Source organism: Malurus melanocephalus, unplaced genomic scaffold (assembly GCF_030028575.1).
Source record: "Malurus melanocephalus ecotype Western Australia unplaced genomic scaffold, MMel_1.1 scaffold_2, whole genome shotgun sequence".
NCBI classification, from domain to species: domain Eukaryota; kingdom Metazoa; phylum Chordata; class Aves; order Passeriformes; family Maluridae; genus Malurus; species Malurus melanocephalus.
Genome location: NW_026623234.1, coordinates 1344947 through 1366837, shown reverse-complemented (window position 1 = coordinate 1366837; position 21891 = coordinate 1344947). Strand labels below are relative to the sequence as shown.

The 21891-nt window shown below is 40.5% G+C and overlaps 1 protein-coding gene across 1 annotated transcript in view; it reads right to left on the bottom strand.

Moving 5' to 3' along the window:
- Positions 1-8581: 8581 nt before the first annotated feature.
- The window catches only part of EXT2 (exostosin glycosyltransferase 2), a 67129-nt gene continuing 53819 nt past the window's right edge, over positions 8582-21891 (bottom strand). Inside the window, exons 10-13 of the mRNA XM_057364235.1 lie at positions 17084-17227; positions 16465-16593; positions 15207-15289; positions 8582-9244 (exon numbers count right to left, since the gene is read on the bottom strand). Coding sequence (XP_057220218.1) covers positions 9106-9244; positions 15207-15289; positions 16465-16593; positions 17084-17227 — 495 coding nt within the window. The 3' untranslated portion in view covers positions 8582-9105. The remainder of the gene's footprint in view (positions 9245-15206; positions 15290-16464; positions 16594-17083; positions 17228-21891) is intronic.

Below are 21891 nucleotides of genomic sequence, written 5' to 3'. Positions count from 1 at the left end.
AGAACCAGGCTCCTTCTCCCCAAAGCCATGGCAGTGTGAGTGGGTGTCCAYCCCTGCCGGAACACACATCCCTGGCACATCAMGTGTSCTTGCTGGAYCACRCCTGGCCTGAGCMGTGAGCATGGGCCACACGCAGTGAYGGTGTGTCACACGTGAGGTCACAGAGCTGCAGCACACGTGGCTCCACCTGCCCCAACAGCCGTGGGCACGCAGCACAAAGCAGRGCCAGGTGTATCCCGTGTGCTGCCCAGCAGGGCTGCCTGCTGGTTTCCTCCTGCAGTGGAGGTGTTTTCGGGTGGGAGGCGCATTTCCCTGATTCCCAGAGTACACTTCAGACCRGGCAGCACGTTGTAAAACACTCTCCAAACAAACAAAGGCAAAAAGGTAGTTTCTTGGAAAAGGATTGAAAAATAATCAAGCAGAGGCAGAGCCCCATGTTTATTTTGCTGCTCTGACTGACACAGCARAAAGCAAACAGACCGAGGCAGAAATTAAACCCAAATGGGAAGGGGGTGGAATCGGATGGAAAGTCATTCAGCCCTTTGCTTCTTCCCAAAGGGAGCTGGGAGGAYGCGAGGGAGCGGCCTTACGCCCCCTTAACTCTTTGCTGGTAACATGGTTCCCCACTCCCCCCACATAGCTAGGTAGGTAGGTAGAGCTAGGACTTTTATACTACTGATTTTGAAGGACAGTTTTCAATGTATAATAATATATCGGTTTAGGTGTGCAGTGTTTGAAAGAGAGACTGGGCGAAAGAAAGAAAACAAACCTCAATCAATATTATTGGTTTTTTTGTTGTAAAATATTGTAACCTTGTATAAACGCTACCTTTTTTTTTTTTTTTTTTTCTCTTTAGCTTAACGGCCTGGGGTAGAACATATAAAAAAATAAAAAAAGTTTTTTAAAAGTTCAGGAAAAAAAGAATAAAAAAAATCATTAAAAATGTTGCCATGTGAGGTTTGTGCCATGCAATGTTATTGCCTATGCAACCATGTATTACCAGTTCATTACAGTGGAATATTAAAAAAGAACAAACAGTCTTGCAGCTTGATTCTTTTTAACTTTTTTTGAAGTAAGTTATTGCACTTGCAGATTTTTTTTTTCTTTTTTGGGAGGTGGAGGTTGGTAATTCCCAGTCACCAATTTTTATTTTTCCAGGTTTTGAAAGGAGTGGCATCACTGGGAAGGTCCCTGCTTCCCAACCACCCTGGCCAAGGGGGCGCAAACACTGTTGTTGTTGTTTTGGTTTGCAATAAACTCCTTCTCTTCTCTCCTCTCAACTGCAATCTGGCTGGTTTGTTCCTGACTCATGACAGATGAAATGTGATCAGAGGGGCCTCCAAAATCTCACGTTAATTGAAGCTGGCAAAAAATACTAACAGTGCCCTTTTGAACTGCTGACGCAGTCCAGAATGGATTAGCCGGGGTAGATTAACAACAGGTGGCAGCTCACGGGCTGCTGCCTCTCCCGTACAAAGCGCTGGTGAGGAGCCAGCAGCGGGCACAGGAGCGYCCTGCCAGCCGGCTGCTGCCCAGCGAGCCCTCCCTGCTCCGGCAGCGCTGGGCATCCACACAGCCAGCACACAGGGCACCCGGCTCACGGGGGACACAGCAGRCTGCTCTCTGTTCATGACTGCTCAAGGAATTACTGCTTCCAGCAGAGCTTGAGCCTCCCAGGGATCCTGCAGGTCTCCCAACCCTTCTCAAGCAGCCCTTAGTGAGGCTCCAGGTAATCACAGCTGACACGGGGAGAAGCTGACTTGGCAGCAAGAGGACACAGAACTGGGGACTCTCAGCTAGCCAGCGCCCCAGGATGTGGTACCATCCTTTTTACACAGCACAGTCATGCTCGGGGCACCAAGCACAAGGTCTCCTGAAGCCTAAGGAGAAGACACCTGGGGCTGGCAGTGTGCTGGTATGTGTTTCCCATATTCCCACACTCCCTCCCCTCCTAGCTCCACTTTAGCAGAGATGTCAAAGCCTCACCCACCCTCTCCTCCTCTGTGGCTCTGCAGGGTTTCCCAGAAGCGCCTGCCTGCAGCCAGAAGCTCCTCACTGGGCTGTGAGGCAGACTGAGCCCTCTGGGTTTCACTTGTCCCCACACAAAGGGAAGGGTTTGTCTCGGCCCCACCAGTTCCCAGGKYACAGCTCTTGCCCCACTGTGGGGAWATCTGGGCTCKGTGAGRGCCCTTTCTGTTGCTAGCACWCCATCAATAAACTCAACTGCAAACCTGTTTGCTTCGAACTGCACAGACCCACCAGCACTGGGACCAGTAAGAGCCCTGTACCCAGACCCTGTACCCAGATGCTGGGTGGGCTGGAAAAAGGCTCTTCTTGTTCAGGAAGAGCTGAGAAGGTGTCCAGCAGCTGCCAGCAACCCACCATGACCCACAGAGTCCCTCTGGCCATTCCATCAGTTTTCTGGGAGCATCAGCTTGCTTCAGATGGTGCGTGGCTGTTTTCTCTCTCACAAAGAAATGGATAATGCAGGTGCTGTTTCAARCTTATCCATTCCTCTCACTTGTAGGAGAAAAATTCCTTCCCTCCCCAAACACTCAAAGCCAGATTCTCCAGATGTTGGCAGAGTTCAGAGTGTTGAGAGCCTAAAGCCAGTTTCAGTAACATCCTGCTTGTATGGGTTTCCATCACAAATTGCTCCTGGCCTGAATGATGCCAAAGAACTAAAAAGTCTCTCTCTAAACTAGATAGTGGCAGGGCCCAGATTAGAAATGTGGGGTTTTTTTCTTTTTTTTTGAAGCTTCATTTTCCTAGTGGAGTTACAGGAGTTATTTAAAACACATGGGAAAATTTCTCTCTGGGAGATGTGGCTACAGCGTCCAGGTTAACGCGTTCCTCCTCTGCTAGAGAATATGACTTTGAGGCAGGGCAAAGTTCGGACAGTTTAAATGAAAAACAATTTTTTATTCCTGTAAACTAAATAGATTTGCCATTTTTTCTTCCTCTTTTTAAAAGCAGGTTATTAACCTTTAAACAGATGGATGTTCAATAATCTTCTCTTTGGCAAGGAAGGTAACAGCCATGCAAGGTGCATCTACTTATGGCCAGCTGGAGCCCACATGTAAAGGTGTTGCATTTAATCTGAGACAAACAAGTGTTTATTATTTGTGAAAGGATCTTCCACTTTCTCTTGCTTTTCAGTTCATAATTTACTCACAGGGCAAAGACAGATGCTCTGAGTTAGCAATCTGCTCCTTTTGCTGAACAGCCTTGCTGAATTCCTGGATCTCATTTTACGGTCCTTTCTCCTTCAAACCTTTCCCCCTCCCTGTTTGTATGAAGTGTGGCAAAGGAGTGATTGTTCCAGTCACTCGTCAGCTGAAGGCACCCAGCGCTAACTAYGCCCTGCAACCAGCAGAGACCTGGCCCTCACTTTCCAAGAGAGGTTTCACAAAAGAAGGACCTGTAAGTTTACCAACAGCCAGTCAAGCAGGTGAGAAACAGGGGTTTTCTTGAATGTATGGCACATATGCACACGGTCATATGGGAGGGAACACAGCCTTTGGCTTGCAAACCTCAGGTATCTTTCCAAGGCATTRTGGGTTTATCTCCTGGATGAGCATGGGATGTTCACATTGGGCAKCTGGATATCCCTAAGTGGCACTTTGTTCAGTCAGTCCCAAGCTTTGGCTTTTAGTTTTACAGGTTCCCATCACAGCACAGAATGGAGGGGAGAGGCTAGAAGAGATAAGCTTCATCCTTAAAAGCACAGGGTGTAACAGAGACCACTTCCCATAAAGACATGGAAAACCTCATGTGGGTCTGCAAATCCCAAGTTCTTCAGACCTTCATAGGTCAAATGGTCCAAATTTCACCTTTATCCAGAACCCTTCAACTGAAATTCAGGTTAAAAATCTAATAGATGTGACTTAATAATTAGGCTGGTATTTTCTTAGTCACGACATCCCCCCTGCRTGGAGTCTGGTACTGAGCACTGACGCAAGTTTACAGACCTAATAAAATCATAACCAAGTTGCACTGATCTCTGGCCATAGTCACTACAGAGTTGTCGTGCTTGTCTGGAGCAGAAGCACTTCCTGTTTATTCAAGTAAACAGGCATTTAGAATGACTAAAGGAAATTTGAAGGACAATTACTGGATCCTTTTCCAGACAAATGAAGACAGCAACCAGGCAACCTTGCAGGAAAAACCTTTGAGCAGCACTGTTTTCACTCGGAAAACTCCCTTCGTGCTGCTAGCTCCAAGCCAGTGCACTTAATTGCCTCAATTGTCCCTGTTATCCTTTAATGGGAAACATAACTCACTTTCAAAGCAACCACAAGAAGCTGCAGACAGGGGAATCCTGAAGATCAGCAGAGGTGGGACTGCATTACAGCCATTTCCATCAGGCTGAAATTACACAGAGTGCACCAGGAATGTCTCTAAATGGCTTCAAGCCAGGGCCCGCTGAAGCCTGCTGATTCTTAAAGTCAAGGCTAACAGCCCTCTACCTTGGTAGTGAGGAACTCAAAACGCCAAACAATTCAGACAAAAGTGTAGCTGTTCTGCTAAATCCCAGGCTTGTGATACTGGTGTTCAATCCTGTTTTTACCCACACATGTCCAAAGGGTATCCAACTGACTCTCTCAGTTTTGTTATCTGCAGCTACAGGTAAGAGACTGATCTTACCCATGCAGAAGGACCATGAAGCTCCATTTCTTGCACTTAGATACAGCAGTGGCAGGCCTCATAAAAAGAACTCACACCATCCTACAGGCACTCCCAACAGCAGGRGATACAACTTAAGGACTTATGACTCAATAGTAAAGCAAAAGTGTTCTATCTGAATTTTCTGCTAAGCAAATGCTATCTGTGTCACATGCCAATGTTAGCAAGAGGTTTGAAGTGATGACCTGCTCATGGGATAATCTGCAGATCCTACACAGTATTGTTTGGCATTGTCTGGCAGGTTTTGAAAGAATTTTTTTTTAACCTTAAACCTGAAATGAAAAGGCAGTATAGCTGAAATACTTGTCCAGGATTTGCTCTGCTCTTCCAAGTCTTCAGGATCAGATTAAAGTTAGTGACTGGACCAAGTGGATGCTAATTTTCTACMAGAGATTTAATCAAACACAAGTTTGCAGAATTTTTTTTGGTTCAAGTGCACAGATGAGACTATCCATGATTACAAGAACTACACATAGTTGATATTTTACAAAGGAACATGTTTTCCAGTAGTCATAGTAAAATTTAAGTACAAGTTTCAAAGAGAAGAATGAAAAAAATCATACTCACTTTGTCTGATCTCTGGCTAGAGCATTTAATATCCATTTTCTCATCAGCACCATCAGTTTCAGTTTTTCTTCTGTGTATCATGCTTTGGTTGCGAGAGCAGCTTCCATGTGAAAGGGCTGGACAGAAGATTTGTGCAGTACCCATTAACCATTCTGAGATCTTTCCTAATCAAAAGATACTCTACCTGTGAGAAGTACCCAAGGTATCAGACATTCATTATGGAGGGCATTCATACCAAATCTCAGAGGTATATTTAACATTAAAATTGCCCACSTAAATCCATTTTCATGTATCTCAGTATAGTGTCTTTCTAGAATGCTCAACGCTCACCAATACAGCCTAAAAGCAAAAGGAGTCAGAAGTACTGAGCACCACTTAAATCCCACATCACAATTATTTTGACACCTGTGTCTCCATGGACCATGAAYGGATCATTAACAGGGATAAACTTGCTGCTGGAGTAAAGCAGATTTGAGCCACACCAGCAGAAACATGATGAATGACAGGAGGTTCCAGAGCAAGAGCTGGAGATGGCAGGAGAGAGTCACATTCAGAGTWTCAGGGCCTGAATTTTCACATCCTGTAATAGGGTGGTAGAGCCGTGAGGAAGGGAAAACTCATGCATTGTAGGAAGAGTCGGTGATGCTAAAAATGTATCCTTCAAACTCACTGCGACTGGCAGGGCAGGTCCTGCAGCACATCCCCCCTTGCTATGCACAAGTAAAAGGTGTGCCATGCACACGCTGCCCTGTTGTGCCACGATCCACAGGGACTGTGCTGCRGCGCTCCTGGAAACAAAGAGCTGCCACCACATCGGATTCCAGAATCTCAGTGACCAGCCAAGGCCTTCTTCTCAAAAGCACAGTTATTTAACATCTGCTGTATCTCTTAGTAAAAAGAAAAAAAAAAATCTGTTCCATATTTCTCCAAGATAAATGCTATTGTCAAATCTTRGCAGAAAATTAGAGTAACAACTACTCTCCCCCAAAAGGTGACTGGGATGAATTCATGCAGAGCAAACTTCTGTTTTCAAGACAACCATCAAACTCCAGTTATGGGAAAGACAAAATATTGACAGATCTTTCCAAAGTGCATTGTGGATATTCAAGTTTAACACAGATTTATGTAGTAAAYAGCTTTTCACTGCAGTTCTCCCTTCTGATTTAATTCATGTTTCCTTGTGCCAATCCAGAAGTAAAATACAATAAACACTTATTTGATTCAACTTTTAATATACAATTATTAAGCTCTTTTGGATATCATATATACAATGAAAAGTTTAAAATTATCTTAATTTAAAGACTGACAACAAACCCATTCCAAATCAGACATACATCTTACCTTTACAGATTTTGCATCAAGAACATCACAATCATAAATGCAGAGGGCAGGTAGGTAATTTTACAATTTTTCTTTATGGTCAATTGCCCAATTTTCTCCATGGCATGAAACATAGACAAAAGGGTTTGTAAATGAGCTAGCCCTATAAGAACAAGTATAAAAGGCAAGAAGATAAAACATGATTGTTAGGGGTCACTGGACATTTTGTGCAAGTGGAAACTACTCAGATACTCCTGGATGCAGACACAAGGACCTGTTACCTTTTATTGACTGGAAATTATAGCTCATCTTAGCAGGGCTGGTTCAGCTGCCCACATCTAGAAATATTCAACCAACTATTTCAAATCCTCCGTGTCTTTTAAGATTCTATGTAAAACCAACTTTTTACTGGCTTCTTRAGAAAGAATCAAGAAATTGCAGCAGCTTCACAACTCTGTAAGGAAGATATAATAACTCAGTTAAACTGCTAGGGCCTGCCAAGCTGAGATCAGCTCCAAAAGGACAGCCAAAACTGAAGTGACTACTGCACTGTCACAGCTACATTTTTAAAGCAAACTTCTCGAGGGAAATATGCTGGTATCTCCTGATGCTTGAGCACCAGGACATAAATCCACAGGAAGATTCAATAAGATGGCTCATGTTCATGAACATGAAAGGCTGCAAAGGAGAAATAATGAGTAACAAACCTTCCTCTTTCTTGTGACAGCCACTGTGCAGACAGCAGTTGTCACTGCAACAGCCATCCTTTTAGCTCTCCAACACCCTCTCCCATAGTAACTCAGGAATGAAACAAAGAGCGCAGCAAAAAGCATTTACTAGTAATTAAACGCTCCCAGAGAGTCGGATGATACAGTTTACAGGCACATCCCAGGGAGGTTATGAAGTGAAGCATCCCCTCAGAGCTATTGTTCCAATATGATTTTCATTCACASCACATCCACTGCATTGGGCAATAAGATAAGTCTTAGTGGGGGTGAGACAAATAGGAGCAGATGTTTCCTGTTTCTAGCCTGACTTTCATTTGGTTTCTGTCATTGCTGCGTATCCAGCTTAGGAGAGGGGGTGAACCGTGATGTCTAACACTTGTCCTATTGTTTGGGGCTTGGCAAATCTGAGGAATAAGGTTGCTTGCACCRTAACAGAAAAATAGCCCAACGGGTAGGATGTGTCTGTAACCAGCAGCAACAGAGGTTCCAAAAGGACAGTGAAATCAGACTTATCTAGTTACAAACATTTTATCAGTGGAGCTAGAAAAGAGACTGCTTTCTCAGTCCCACTTAGAACCCTCCTTAATAGTCAAGGGTAAGAGTAACAGTCTCAGCAACTTTATTTCYAATTTTGTTGCACTTAGTTTTCTTATTCGGGGTCATTTCAGTATGGAGAGAACAATCCAAGTGCCCGTAAGAAATGCAAATCTTCTCCAAAAGCCTTCCTAAAGTTGTATGTTTCAGCCTGTGGCAATGGGTTCCTTAAATTACAAGCAAGGACAGAACAGTTTTTCCAACAGTGGTAATTTACAGGAATTTGTAAGTGTGCATTAATAGTGTCTTATACATACACATATGCCTGCACACTAAAGCTTGAAATGGGAATGGGTGTTTTATAAATTAGTACTCTGCTTGTTGAAGAGGATTCAGATGTGAAAAACTTATTTCATCTTTCGTCCCTATGGATGGCTACATTTTAAAACTCTAACCTGATTGCTGGTTTGACAATGAAAATAAAAAATGTAAGACTAAGGACAAATAATTGTCTGTATAACAAATACTTTTGATAGACTCAGAGTCTTTTGCATGAGTGCAGCAGAAAACCTGAGATGTACACAGGAGGTGCAGCAACTGTGGTTCTGTCCTGCAGGTCTCAGCTTTGAAAGACTGTCCTCCCTGCTGCTGTGTCTCCATCCTCATCAAAATAATTTCAGTCACACAAAATGCTTTGTTCTTTAAACTAGGTGACGACAGATTTTTTTGTTGGTGATGTTTGTTGTAAAAAAATAAACATTTGTCTCACATTATAGAAGAAATGGTTTGTTACACAGTTACTTAAGACAACARTTAAAGCTCAAAAGACAAGAGGCCCACCAGCCACATAAGCAAGTAAACTCCTCCCAAAAGAGAATAGCTCTACATTGCAGACTGTTGCTTTGAATGGATGGATGCTCACTAACCAGAGAGCCTGCAGCACAGTTGATAGAAGAGGTCAGTCATGCCAGTTAGGCCACAAAGAGCAAGATTCTGTTTTATTCTTCCAGGTTCATAGACTCCTTTGGACAAAAGTGTGTGTGTTTGACATTTTAGGGAGAATCTGCAAATAGATTCAATTCTCTGTGAGCAACAGAGAAGCAGTTGTTCAGATTGCAATTACAACTTTGTGCATGTAAAAGGAAGACAACATGAGTTCCCATCTCCCTCAGATGCAACCCGTTCTCTAGCAGTTTTTGTCTTCAGGGCCTTATGTTCCTCAYAGCACCTTTTCAGCTGTCATTTCCATCACTCAGGTTTGTCTCAATTTTTACAAGCTGCCGATATTGGGAAAGCTCTTCAGTTTCTCAGGAAAGTCATCTTTATACAGGACGGGGTCAGCACGATGCTCCACCACTTTGAGAGGCATGGTCCCAAAAACAGAGGCAAACTTATTGATGCATTCAGATCTGGTGAAAAGGAAAGCAATATAATTAAGAACTCCAACAACYGGGCTGGCTACTAGCTCCCACACCAAAATAATTGGTAGAAACYTTCCCTCTTGCACATGGAAGTATTTCAGCCATGCTAGCTACTAATAAATAAAAAGAGCCTCACTGCAGAGAGAACAGAAAAGAAGCTGGTGTTCTTTGATTTATCYATTTAATCACGAGACGAGCAAGGGGATGCTGGCAGCAGCACATGTGCACATGGAGGTCAAAGCTTCCCTTCTCCCTCCCCCTAGAATTCCAGTCATTCTTAAAGCAATGTACATGCTGTAAACCAGAACAGATTAACTGCCAACATGTCTCTTAAAGGGCCACTGTTGGGTCAATTTCGTTTATAACGAAGGTTTTGCAAAAACCAAAGCTTTGTGAAAATGGAGTTCTAAAAAAAAAGTCTGTCTTTTTTCAGGCTTCTGAAGAAGCTCTATCTTTTCTCACAAAAAAATAAACACCCCTCAGTGAATAGACAGAGCTGATTGTACTGTACCTTAAAGGTGAAGCYGAATTAAAACTATAAAATGAAACAAACTAACTAGTTTATTTTTCTTGTCTGCATAAAGATATATTGAGCAATAAGGCATCACATTAGCACAAAAAAACTGGACCACTGATGACTCCTTCAGTCTTAATAATCTCAGGTGTCAGTAATKTGGAAGGGAACAGCCATGTGCTTCAAAAAACAAGCAAACAGATGTTTAACCCTTACACTGCTCCTTTACCTCTTTCACTGAAGGGCACTGTACCATTGGGAGCAAGGCAGAGAAAACCTGGCTCATCTCATCCCAGCCAGTGCTCAGCTAATATTAGCTGCCTGCTATGTAGAAACAGCTTTTAAGAAATTCAGATACCAAGAATCATGACAACAGCTCCCTACATGTAACAGAGCCACAAGAAAACAGGTGACATTTCTTCTACCATTCAAAAGGGAAGACAAAGAAAGAAAGAAATGAGTACTTTGACTCAGCTACAGAGACTGATGTGCAGCAGGCAGTTGCAGTGCAGGTCTCTCGCTCTCCAACCACTGCATCCTCTCCCGACCCCTTTGAAGGGTTAGGGGGTAACTATGGCTCCAGGATAATTTTCCTCATCAAGACCTGSTCAATCACACCAACTGAGTGTGACAGTTCTGTGATGGGGACTGCTCAACACTACCCCAAACACTCTTTTGAAGTAGACGGGACAGCAAGAGCAGTTTTCAAAATTATTTCCTCAGCCTACATAGCTATTTCAAACTCTAATGGTCATAATTCAGGCCATTTTCTGCCCTGAGAATAGTGTCAGAAAACTACTTCATATGGACTGATACTTGAATAAAATATTTATATAGGTAAATGCAGAGGCTTTACTTTCTGCCACCTTCCCATCCTCTCAAACTTCTTCCTACCTCATACCTTCCCTATCTTCAGATTCAAATCACTGGGACCAGAAACAAAAGAAAAGGAATTCAGTGTGTAAGAGAAAAACCGTGTACAGTGGGACACAACCTCTACTCCTGTGACAAGCACTATTTGTTTCAGGATAGCAMAGACATGAAACAGCAAAGGAGCCAGCAGTTAGGACTGAAGTGCAGACCCGGGTAGCTGTTCAATATCTGCAATAACAAGGTGAATCATCGAGGAATGAGATTTGGGCCTTAGGCACTGAAAGATTGCAGTAGTTCCTGCAGACAGCAGGAAAACACTGAATGTTTTCTCTAGGAACATTAAGCAGYTTCTGCTGCCTCCACAAGATGCCCACCATGAGATACCTTAAACACATATGACTTTTAGATAAAGTCAGACTTTCAAATAATCTGTTACTTGTAAGAAATGTGGTTAACTAATTCATGATGTGTACTGGAGAAGTCTCATGGCAGGAAACGCACAAACTTCACAGGCAAGGAGGTAGATGCATTGGGAGATGTGCATGTGAGAAGTTTGCACAGCTGCCGGCCCTCACTGGTTTCTGGAATACAAGAATACTTTCAGTCTACTGGTTCAAATCCTGCCTTTGCCAGCAATGACTGAAAGACATTGTAATGTAACAGCTGCCTGGTGGCCGGTGTGAAATGAATTCGTTATCTCAGCCTGCTGCCTGCTGGGCAGGTGTCCACATCAGATCAGCCATTGTCACAACTGGAACTAAGCGGCACCCTCAGAGCAAAAGAAAAAACTAAATGGATACAGCAGACAAAATTGACCTCTCCCCTCCAGAGGTTATACTCCCAAATCAAAGATGAAGTCTTATGAGAAAATATCAAGATGGAATCCTTCTACAGCCAAACTTATTCTGGTRTCAAGTCCATTCAAGCATGCTAGTGCACTATCTTTAACCACCAAGAAACTATTTCATTGTTAAAGAAATGTCAAAAATGGAAAATGGAAAAATTAATATATTCTAAACACTGTGGCTGAAGCAGAAGTTAATCCTCCACAAATAAACAWAAAATTCAAAGATAAGGAACAGGCTTTTTTCAAGGAAAGAAACACAAGCCACAAAACATGTTTGAAAGAGTCACTTCTTTCCAAAAATTTCATCTCTAGCACTGAACTAAAATCACTTGAACTCTGAAGTCTTTGCCATTTTTGGAGAATATACACCAGAAAAGCTATCTAGAACATTAAACAAGGAAAGCTAGGTAGCCAAGAGAATGTAACGTCAYCTCAATATGGAGGGAAGCTGTGTCTCTTGGTTATGTCAACAGTTTTGAAAATTCAAACTAACAGACACATGTTTGCTTCCAAAAATTATTCTTTTTTTTTTCCTTGCTTTACCAACAACATGCATTTGTGCTCAGCTCAACAGGAAAATAAGACTGTGTGAACTCAGAAACGGAGAGCCTCACTGCCCCTGGATAAACTTCGTATTTGTTAAGGTCTCTCTTAATCAGGTTTCTCACTGTTCTAATCCAACTAACTTTTTGACAGGGTGTCCCTGTACCTGCAACCTTTGGCCAACTGTGACCTGGTCAGTTTGCCTCTTAAGGGAATGGCTTCCTCTTTTGACTCTAACAAATACTTACACATCTTAAATAAAGCACGGCTGTTATTRTTGCTGCAGAAGCAGCTCAGCCCTTTGCCATATTCACTGTACTGGCAGTTCCCTCTAGATGCATTTTACAGAGTTYTCCATTTTTGGTAGCCATATGCAAAGCCATTAAAGGCAGAAAACTTGTGGCGACTTAAACACCTGTAAATACATGGACTATGAGACCTTTCTACAGTTTCTTCTGTGACCTGATGTAAAGGCTAACCTAGGGCAAGAAGGGGATTATTTGTTCAAAGCTTTCTTCAGTCAATGTATTTTAATGATGGAGGTTGATAACCCTGGGGACTACAGTCTTCTATTTACCTCAAATAAATTACACAGCAGGAGGAATAGCAGTGTTGGCTTTCCCATAATTCAGTGTATTGCTAAAAAAATAAAATTTATTATTAAGGGACAGAGTTCATCTGTACCATCTTCCTTTTTCTCCACTGAACGAGTTAAAATGCCCAACAAAACCAGTTAGTTACATGCCTTTCCTGGACAGATCTCCACAACTGTCTTCTCAGACCTTTTCCATTTACAAAACCATCAGGCAGTTGCCGGGCATCTCTCTGCTATTTCTGAACCAGAAACCTAACACTAAATGTTGTGCATGTATGTGACAACCCTGATAAACTGTTTGTTTCACAGTAGGTTGATCCCTGGATATCCGGGCAAGTAATTAGCTCAGACTACCTGCTTATTATTTCTGAATGCTAAAAAGCAACGAGTCAGGCACTTGGGGAAGCTGCAAATGAAGCTGATAATGGCTCTTTGCCTGATACCTCAGGTATTGTTCCTGATGCCCAAAACTGTAAAGTTATCAGTACAAAGGACAAGGATTTCCTGATGCATGTTGTTTTTTAATTCAGCTTCTCTCCTGACCCTGAAAATAGTGCATATATATATATATATATAGACAGACACACAGATAGATACAAGAGCCTTACTGCTAAGTTAGGAAAATTTGTTCTAGGAGCTGTTACTATTTATTATCCACTTTAAATTAATATCTAGCTTAGAAGATTAAAAAGAAATCTTTCAGTTTCTCAAATAACTCCCTTATATTGAAGGTAGATGATAGCAAAGGGCAAGAGGGTATTAGGTGTAGCATGCAGCTTCAGTATATTATTAAGGATTTCCAAAATCAAGCCTGAATACACCTGAACTGTGTATCTCTGCAGATTCTCCCSCACTGAGACTCTATCTCAGCATGTACTCCTTTGGTTGAGCAAATATAAGTATGTGGATTTGCAGTCAACCTAACACTTCCCCCAACCCAGTGTTCTCCACTTTTCGAAATAACAGAGAAGCAAAGCAGCAGTTTAAATGTTTTCAATAAACTGACAATGACACCTTACTCTGAGGATGCAAGAACTCCTATAGACATGGAAACAAGACCTTTACCCAGAATCATAATGCACTTTAAGGCATAAAGTACTTCTTCATCTCCTGTTTCTACAGCATTTACCTTAATGAGAATCCAGTTCACAAYCAAAATTCCCATGTGCTGTAGTAGTGCTACTGCTATGACCATAGGAAAGCTTAACTGGCTTCAGGTAGTCAATTTGCAAGCCAGTGCAGAATTGTTAGACATGGGGAAACCTCTTATGCTTCCCCTTCAGATGGCATTTAAGATCTACAAAACTTCCCACACCTTTCTCAAGTATTTTTCTGCAGAATAATTTTTACTATCTTAATGGGGTATGTTTTACTTCTGACTTGCATGCTCCTTTTTTAATCCCATYTTATTAAAGACCAAACAACATTATATTTCCTGAGTTCTGCAGAGGACAGAGAAAAGGTCACTGTTAAGATAACTAGTAAGACAATCATGTTATACCTCTCTATGCAAATCCAAATTGGCCTATTTTAAATACAGGTCAGATTCTTTTTTTGTCACCTCTTAGAATCATAGAACTGTCAGTGTTGGAAGAGACCCTTAAGATCACGTCCAGCTGYCTGTTTCTGCTGACTTCTTCCCCCTGCTTACTTATCCCATCAGTTCTATGGCTGCAAATTACTTTTCCCAAAGTTTGTAGGAGAGATGCAACAGTGCAAGAAGAGTAAGGTGAGATGTCTTTGCTAGTCCTAAATCTCAGGTTAATTCCACCTGATAACTAATATGTACATTTATGGTCAGACAGCCCATTTCAAATATGGGTGTGGAACAGCTTTGCAAAAGTGAAGTAACTTTCCCTTATTTTCCACATTCAGAAACCAAGGCAGAGAGAAGTCTTTCATCTTGGTCAAAGCTAGAAAGCCTTTTCACTGTAAARCAGAGAATGAAAATCTCATACTTAAAAACTTTCAGTATTTCACTCTAAGCATTCATTGCCTTTCCAAATGCATTTTTAATTTCAAAACTAAAGTTTCAGAGAAATAGAATAATGCTGCCATTGTTAAAAAATGCAACATGGAATTGTGCAGCAAATGCCCTTCACTAGTGGAAGCAATATGCTTCACAATCCTTGGAGAAAAGAAAATATACAAATAATGTTACAAATGATATTATTAATATCATTTATTAATTTATATCCTTTCCACTCTTTGGTAAGCTACCAACTATCTGGTTAAAAAAAAAATCATACTTATTACAGTTGATATTCCATGGCAAACAGAAATGTGGTATTACTGAAAGTACTGCCAAGAATCTGAATTTCATATATGTGTCCTATAAGCTTTACAGCAAAGCTGCTAAAAATTGTGCCCTTCTAAAGTCCTTTTTGGTAGTGGTCTACTTTTCAGTGACATATCATCCATTGTTGGAATGACTTACAGTGATCAAACCCATGTAACATTCTTTCAAAATTAGTAATTTATAAAACACTATCATTTTTGATACTAATTTAATGAGACACAGGATAAGATTCGAGGGACCAGAACAAGGCAATGAGAGAAATAAAGAGTGGTCACTCACCTTTCCACCATGTGTGTCTGGTCGAGTGATAACCCATCAATTGCTGTGCATTCTGGACATTTGAACTTCTTCCGTGGGGTCACCTGCAGAAAGGCAYGCCAGATATTATCAAATGCCAACAGAAGGGACATTAATCTCCTTGCACAGAGAACAGCGCAATACCTCTGAACATGYCTGCAGTGTAAGCTGAGCTGTCTCAAAAAGAGGGGGTGTACAAAAAAAAAAGCCACTCTGTTCCTCCGTTCAGCTCCATCTGGCCCGGCTGACTGCAAAATTCACAGGGGCCCAATAAAAACGGCTTGGAGGGCTTTTTCCTTCTGTAACTGAAAAGAAGTGGCGATGACAAGCTCCTTAATTCCTGTTTAATGACTGTTTTCTCACTGCCAAGGTCCCTGTATAAACACCATTTGTTCTTGCAGCCATAACAGCGATGAAATACAGCTTCCCATACTTCACCGTAACGTTAATCCAACAGGCGCTCCTTTGCTCTCTCCAGTTAAGAGCTGACTGGCAAACCCTGCAAGACTCTCCGAATCGCACAGAGGTGCCAAATTACTCTGCTGTGCCCTCATGCAGCTCAAAAACGTTTTCAGCAAAAACACACGCTTTATCTTCTAAAGACTTTTCTAGGAAATGCAGCCACCAGTCCCAGTAAATGATGATGGACAGATGGGAAAATGGACCCTGCTAATTGAAGTAATGCCTGGTGGCCTCTAAATCTCATTCTGAGCTGACAYGCTTTGAAATGAATGTACGGAGTGAATGTCTAGACCTGAAAACGTGTCGAAACATGTCAGGAAATTAATTCAGGGATAAAAAGTTCATTTAAAGCTGATCTTGCAATTAACGTTCTTGCAATTAACATTCCTATAAATCAGCTGTTGTCAGGTCATGAYAGAGTGAGCTGTGGACAGTTGGCAATTTCTCTCCTCTAGCAATCTCAAATAGTTAAAATATATGTATGTGGGCATGTACATATACAAGCACATAYGTACAGCTGTCATTTAAATTATCTTTTTAATAGCTCATCTAGATGGCTAAAATAACCACAAGAAACAACTGGTAAGAAACAATTCTCTGCTAACACAAAAATTTAACTAGAAGGGCTTTTCTATAACGGAAAGAGAAYAAGATACCATAGTGAGGGAAAATGAGAGAAAAAGGAGGATTAAGTAATATATTGAAGCCTACTGAACAAATTTGAGTATGTATATCATGTTTTTTAATTTTGTAAAGATAAACAGCAGTAAAGTCCCACCTTAATGACTGATTTGCCAGTGACATTTGCTACTAGAAAATTCATGGCAATATCTTCACAATTCATATGAGCATCCACCCAATTCTTGATGTCTCCAGGCATTTTATAGGTGTAAAGRTAGTTGAAATACTGCAGACAAAAAGGAGAGAGAAAAAAGATAATTTTAAATATAGATACAGTAACTGAAAGAGTAAATATTTCAGTCATGGAACAGCAGGCAGTTAGGTGATATTGCCTTCAGACTAGAACTACTTCAGCAGATAGAATTAATTTTTGGGCACTAAATTGCATAATTATTCCTTTCCTGACCAGCACACAAATTTCTTTAAAATSGGTTCTCTTTTCTTAACCTGCTAGCTACAAAGTTACATTCACTGCAAAGTTTCCTATGTACTTTCAGATCATGCAAACTGGCAAGTTTTGTAAGGTCATAAAAGCAAGTAATGATTTTATTTTACGGGGAGAGACAAATCAGTAATTTTCACAGCAGCTGAAAGAGGTATAGGGAAAGTATGCAATCAGTCCTCTGTTGCAAAAAACAATTATGGCACCACATGACAGAAACACATCCAGATCTTTTTTAAAGGTTCACATTGGTACAGTACAAGYTGTCTATTACCTTGTGATAAAAGGCTGCCCCAGTGAGCACCATTGAGACTTCATTGGTCCACTCTGATTCRTATTTCCATTTGTTCATCTCATGATCCCAAAGATGCAGGCGGCCTGGATATCCAACCAACCTGTCGGGGAACTCACGCCACACCTGAAAAGAAAAAAACATGACAGACTGTTAACCAGGCCTGCACAGAAAGCAAATGCAACACATCTGCTTTGGAAGGGTAGAGTTTCAGTGGGCAAAGATCACTGAAATACTTCTAAGTCTGAATTCTTGGAATAAAAAGCTGCCAGGAAGAAGTACAAAAAAGCATAAGCTTGCTGTGGAAGGACCCTGCAACTCAGAGAAGCCACATGCCAGAGCAAAAGGCCATTAATGGAATATTAAAATAATTCTTACAGAGAAACACAAATGACTATCCAAAAAGATTTTAACCCTAATTAAACCCAAGCATAATTAAAATGAAACTTTTGATGTTAAGTTCAGTAGATATGACTACAACCTAACTACTTTCACAGCTGGCTTTRTATCTAACCAACCTGCTTCCTTTGTCAGGAACAGGCTTAAATTTCAATATTTCTGGTATTCTTTAGTGGGTGCTTGGCTACATGGAAGGCTGCTTTGCCCTTGACTCGTTCCAGACAGCTGGATACAATCAAGATACCATCCTTGTCACTCCATACATTATTCCATAGCTGACTACAGGATCAAATACAGTAGACAAGAACAAGGAGAAGGGCATCATTAACACAACCCCAGTTCTCCACACTGCTGGCCACATTAAAAAATGGACAATTTTTGCATTAAAGAGAAAGGGAGAAAGGATTATAATTGTTTAGAGAGGTCTAAGGTCTAATAGCAAAGAATGCTATTTGCTTGCTAGATACAGTTTGTCTGCATTATTTGCAKACAGATTATTCCAAATTTGTCCTTTAATCCAAAAAACTGCTAGGTCTGTAGGAAGAATGAGTATTGACTCTTCAACATATACTTAGGTTACAGGAGTTTCTGTTTTAAGTCGGCAGTGTATAAACAAACAGATGCATACACAATGAAAGTTTTGTACAAAAGATCAGCAAGAAGAACAAAGTATCTCAAAAATCTCCAAGGATGACTTCATTAGCCAAACTCTTTTGTCTATACAAAAGGCAAGTAAATCCCACAGCTGAATGTGCAGTAAACAAAGTGTTATCTGGAATTCCATCATCCTGCAAATCTCACCTCAGCAGAAGTTCACTTTGGGCAAATTTATGTGTCAGTGCGTTTCAGTTGGGAGGCTTGGACTATAAGGACTCTATGCAAGTTGTTTGTCAAAGTAAATATGATAAAACAATTAGCTTTAAGTTACTGCTTCTGCATCTACTTTTCTGTGATTTTGCRTTACTATAAACCTTTTCATCTATACATCTCAACACATTTTATTGCTGTCAGTTAATACAGCTTCAGAATCCCACGATGGGAGCAGTTATTATTTCAAACGTCCAGATGAGGAAATCTGCCAAAAATCATACAGGAAACAAGAATRGGAACCAGATCCTCTGACTCCTCGACTTGTATTTTATCCAGAAATCAATCTTTCTAGACAGTTCTAGGRCACAAGTACTGGGATAGTATTTAGATATGACAACGCTCCAACACAGAGGGCTCTTGAAAGCAGAGATAACTTGGAACTAAAGGAAGAGAATTCATAGGACACTTACAAGTTGGTGCCATGAGATAATTAAAACAATACAGACTTTTGGCATGCAAGCCAGTAAGGGTTTGAGATATCTTTTTTGACATGATGTAAAAAACTTTAATAAAGAACTCTAAATGTACAACACTCAAAATTTTATTCCTTACTCTCCAGGACTCAAAAAAATTAATGATCTCGTTTTAAACTTGAATATTAAAACATCTAACTCCCAGCTGTTGGAAGGCACCACCACATAAGCTACTGAGAYTCAGCAAAGGATCTGACAGGACACTACAGATCTGCACCGTACTGGGCTAAGAATTCTTGTAGAGGAAATGGCATGCATATTAACAGCAGCTGAAAGAAAGATTAAAGTCAGCTACTGCTTCCCATGGGATTGCAGTGCCTTCTGTACATAGAACCCTGAATTCATATCCCTTCTAGTTTTTGCCCTTGGTGTCATCTTCAAGAGTACAAATGACAAAATAAAAGCCAACTATAATGCACATTACTCATACAAATTTCTTTGTGTCACTCTCCGTCTCAACCCTGCCCTATAAAAAAAATTTCTGGCCTCTGAAAATTGTCAGTTCAATGCATCTAAAAAATAACTTTGATGTTTTAGACAAAGATTTCTTTTAAAAGTAATGCTTTCAAAGTCAGTGGAAAAGCTTGGCTTTTTCGTAATGTTCACCACTAGCTCATTCAATGGTAATTCCTGGAAAGGCTCCCAATGGCTCCATGCAGCTCATTGCCCAAATCCATATATATGCTTTGTGCCAAAATTAATATATACAGCCACTGCTTATAAGGAGGCTTTCAGAATAAAAATAGTGGTAATGATTCTTATACTACTCTCTATTCTGTACTACTGTCCACTTTTGTTTGATGGTTGCCTATAAATGATTAGTCTGTAAGGAACACATTCCATTTTAGCCACTGATCTTATTAGCATTCTCAGACTAAGAAGGATGGCCTGATTTAATACTGGTGAGGGACACATCCAAGGAAAAACATATTGCCAAGTGAACAGGAGGTATGCTTCTTTGCAGACAAGTCATTCCAAAGACTCTGCTATTCAACCCTGAAGATAAATATTTTTGGACAAAGCATCTCCCAGATGAAATGTCAAATAGAAGTTCTGACTTAGTAGTTTTACTAAAAGTCTTGTAAGGAAAACCAAAAGAAAATTATAGTCATTTTGTTYCCAAGTCGAGTTCCCCAAGTGGCATAAACAGCACAGCTAAAACACCCTCCAGTCACATCTCTCCAGAGCTCTTTCTGCCTCACAGCCTCAACTATTCTGTGCAATTTGCTTACCATCAGAACAGATAATTCTCCATGTAGCCAGAAGGACAGAGAAGCATTTCCTTCTACAAAACATTCTCAAATATTTATGCATTAAATTCAGTAGACTATATTAAGTCACATGCAATTTCAGCAATTTAATGAACTGAAAATAGTCAGCATTTCAAAGCCACCCCAACAACATTTAAAGAATGAAACACTGACTATCCTCTGCAAATGAAAACAAACTCAACCCATCAGTATTCCTTCTGCCTTCCAGAGCCTCATCCACTCTTAATTCTCCCCCAGTCCTCAAAGGAATGGCTTGTGCTATTACTAAAAAAATATAGCAAAATGTAAACATAGAGTCCATTAAAATATACATGATGCTTCACACACATACAATTTGTGAAATATCATCGATTTCAAGAAGAGATGTGAATGTGGCCAGCAGTGGACAATTCTTTCATTAAGCACAGTTATATTCCTCCTACAAAGGAATGCTGAAAACTAAACTTTTAACAGTCAAAATGGGCATGTAAGAATTCCTCTGAAGAAGGAATGACAATTTCAGCCTAGTAAATTATTCAATTCAACAGAGAGAAGATTTTTTTAAAAAATGCCAGAGACATGAAGCACTGAAAAACAATTCTGAGACAGAGTAAGATCATCTACTAACAGAAGGCCAAAAGTTTTCAACAGAAAAAAATGCAAACTTAGCAATGTACCAAACAGTATTTTATGAATGAAAAACATAGGCTCAGAGCAGTAATCCCCATTTAGAGTATTTGTATCATTGCTGTAATAAAAAAGTTTTGTCTCAGTAAGGACAAAGTGCTGCAAAACTATGTCATAAGAAATTACTTAATGCTAAGCCATCTGCCTTGAGGCCAGCTGAGACAGAGGTGGGAATGCTACAATGCTTGATTTCAGTCTTGTATTCAAACACCAAACACTTCAGAGGTGGCCAGTGGTTCTGCTTTAATTTTTAAGATTATGATAATCTAAATAGTTGCTCCATTACTTGGGTCTGTTTGACACTCTCTCTGTGAACAATGAAGTCCAGTAAGTGCGAAAAAAATTATGTAGACGTAACAGTTTTTTCCCAGTGCTCCAAGTCATGTAACTTAACAAAAATACTTTTTTTAAAGTCAGAATGTCATGAGTATTCTTCTGCTACCTTAATACAGCAGCACACAGGGACTATTTTTCTGCTTGCTCCAATAGATTTATGCAAGGTCATAAATCACTGTACCACAATAGTTCACTTTTAACAAGTAAAAAATGTCTGACACTTTGAGTGTTACTATAATTTTTTATGGCTGAAAGTGTACAGAGATCAAAGTTTTCTAGGTTCTTTTTTTTTTAGGCTTGCTCTATACATTCAGACAAGTCTGTGACAGAAGGGTTTTTGCCACATGTTTAAATGCAAAGTCTCAAGGATGTCAGGAGGAGAAAAGAAAATTGCTGAATGTCACGTTTCCAGCCCGCTGTATGACCAAAGCAGAAGCAGACCTACTTTTAAAAGAAAACTTTCTAGTAACATTATATGCTGCTACTGTTCCCTCTGGATTCCCTTGCAAATGAGTCAAGAGTTTGAGAGATACTTTTCTGGTAACACACATAAACAGATAAATAAATTATCACAGGCTGAGGACAATTTAAACATCTGGGAGCCAGCTCTGGCCTGTCAAGCAAGTCAGAGACACTCAAGGACAGGAAAGATCAATCTTCAGCCCCTGATTTCAGTGCCAGAGAGTAGGAATTACATCACCTACCCCCTATATGAGGAAAATTGTGTATTTCTGGAATAATCTTCTGTGTTTCTGTAGTCAAAGACATTTCTATT